Source organism: Acyrthosiphon pisum, chromosome X, assembly GCF_005508785.2.
Source record: "Acyrthosiphon pisum isolate AL4f chromosome X, pea_aphid_22Mar2018_4r6ur, whole genome shotgun sequence".
Lineage (NCBI taxonomy): Eukaryota > Metazoa > Arthropoda > Insecta > Hemiptera > Aphididae > Acyrthosiphon > Acyrthosiphon pisum.
Window position 1 is genome coordinate 68,691,850 of NC_042493.1, and position 2,877 is coordinate 68,694,726.

Here is a 2,877-nt window from a genome sequence, read left to right on the forward strand (position 1 = left end):
AGGGTAGTCGAGTATATAAATTGAATTTGTTGTGTTTTCTATTATTTTTAATAATTTTTTACATTCACCGTTACAATAATGATCATTCATAAAATGTTCGATATTTCTAGTTATTTTATTATTATTAAACCCAAGTAATCACCTTCACCAAAAATTTAAATAATATTATCCCTTCACCTGAAATAACTTTTACACTATATTTTTTTTATTATTTTATATATATATTTTATTTTTATCTTTTTCTATAGTTTCTACTTAATTTATATAAATGGATCGGTCTTATCTTCAGGACAGCATAGTTAAATATACATTTTGTTAATATTACATCGGCTATTGGATCGTGACAGTGTGTAATATGGTGATCTATGTCACACAGTAATCCATGTGCCTCTAATAAATTCAACATTCTCCCATTTTTATTAATTTTTCCTATGTATCCTGAGTATAAGACCTCCTTAGTTTCTTTGTTAGTTAATTTTAAATTAAATTCATTCTTATTCCTATCACTGTATGCGGTTATATTTAAATATGCTATTATTCCCTGTAACCTTAATCTTTTTATTATTGTTAAAGCCGTTGATTCCAAAATATTATTATTGGTTCTCTATTATCTATGTGCAAGTATCTTTGCAGGTAAACATTTGTTAAGGTTGACACCCCCTGATGGTTAATACTCCCATACAATTGGTCCAACAATGGTGTGGTCAAGCTTGGCTTATCCTTGAATACCTTCTTGATACTTTGCACAACTTTGTTTAGATCACGGCGCCGGAACCTCCTTAACTTATTTCTTGTGTCAATACAAGAGGGCTCCCTTCCAGTTTCTCTGGCTTATATTTGTTTAGACTGTTTGAAATGGCGCCGGATACCTACCAATAATATTTCGGTTCTGTTCATCATAGTGGACTTGAAATCCACTATGAAGAAACGGATTTGGGAACTAGAATAAAAAATACATTATTCATAAACATTATTATTATTTAAATTCTTTACATATATTTTTTTCCTGTTTACATTCTATTTTTTTTTATTCTTCGAATAAATGATCAACAGAAATGATCCATCGACCGATAACATCCTCCAATATTTCCCCCACTTCTATGCACACAGATCTCTCCGCGTTCGGATTATCTATTACCGCATGAATGAACGCCGTAACTGGTATAATTGCCCTGTTTAGTAAGTATGGGTTCAATGGCATATTCATTTTTCGGTTTGCTTCTTGGACATGACGCCTAAAGCATTCTATACAAATTCTATCCCCCCGTACGTATTGATGACGAGGGCCATTTATTGATTCATCCTTAAGTTTTTCAAAGAAATCGACTGCTTGCAGTGTTAGTGGGTATGCTGCCGACAGTGGTGTTTGTTCGCTCATGGTGTATATTATATGGTTTTATATATTTTATATATGTTTATTTTTTTGTTTATTGTTTTTCTTCTTATATTTGTCTGAAAAATAGTTAAATTTATTTATTACTTATATATTTTTTACGTTTTATTGCACCATGTATTATTTATTTTGTATTTATTATTTATTTTATTAATATATTACGTATTATTTTGTTTTGTACGTTTTACATTATGATTTATTTAATGTATTTATTTATTATTAACTATTTATTTACTAGTATATTACGTATTTATTTTTTGTTTGTACGTTTTATATTATTTTATGTTTTTATTGGATTTGTTCGAAAAGGTGGTCGGAAAGTTCACGTCTAGAAATCAATCGATCTAAATCGCGTGTAAAGGTATTGAGTATTCTAAAATTAACTGGTGCGTTTTCACCCATATTTATTTAAATTATTTTATTATTCGTTTTCCTCTTGTCTATTTTCTGAAACATAACCATTATTATTATATATCTATAACATATATTATATATTAATTATATTATTAATTATTGTTTGCTTATTGCTTATTTATATTTATTACTTAGTATTTATTTGTTTGTATTTAATTAATTTTAATATAGTAAATCATTTGTTATGACTAGTTACTATTCTTAATATTTTTTCTTGTTTATTCTATTTATCTTGGTGATAGTGGTGCGGTAAATGATGTCTCTTCGAATCCTCTTACATAATCGCTTCTGTTTGGTGTTCTATATCTAACTATTCTTCCTGGCATATCTCTTATTTGTCCGGTACTAATATATTTGCATTTTATTAATATATATATTGCTATTATGAGTATGAGAGATAGTTATGCTTGTAACATTGTTACATATAATAAATTACTATGTATAAATTGATGTTTTTGATTTTGTTCTCTTGAATGTTCTTGGTCAATCATTTGTTGCATCTCGTTTAAAGCTTAGGATGTGGTCGTGTAAATCTGTTAATTGCATAGTTGGTTTGTTTTCCCATTTTTCATTTGCTTCAAATTTGTGTATAAGTTCAGGTATTTTCTCCAAAATATTTTTCATGTTAGTTAAAGGTGTGAAGTCTTTATATTTATTATTCACAATATCTTGTGTGGCGGTTAATACTGCGTCTCGTGCAAATACTTGGCAATTTATGTCTCTTATGGTTATTTCTCCTGCTCCGTTCGTTTCCGTTATGAATGGCTCTGGTAAATCTGTACAACTTATTGTTAGTGTTTCTTAACCTGCACGAATCCACGTATTCCTATTTTGAAATTTTTGATATATGCTTTCCTTTAAATTAATTTTTTTTATTGTACATAACTCAGGATTAGAATATGTCTCAGATTTTATGAAGTTTTGCACTTCGCATGGTTGTCATTCGTTCTTTTCTTGTATAGGTTGTGGTGTTCTACATATTTTATACATTGTAGTGTCTTTACAGTCGTTTAATTGTTGATCTGTGTATGTAGTAAACCTTTTTTTTAATTAATTTGTATTTAAATGTT

General features: G+C 28.4%; 1 protein-coding gene across 1 annotated transcript; it reads right to left on the reverse strand.

Moving 5' to 3' along the window:
* Nucleotides 1-304: 304 nt before the first annotated feature.
* Nucleotides 305-1,378, reverse strand: LOC107884683. The gene has a single exon (XM_016807359.2). The coding sequence runs from the start codon at nt 1,376-1,378 to the stop codon at nt 1,028-1,030; it is 351 nt and encodes a 116-aa protein (XP_016662848.1). The 3' UTR covers nt 305-1,027.
* Nucleotides 1,379-2,877: the final 1,499 nt, after the last annotated feature.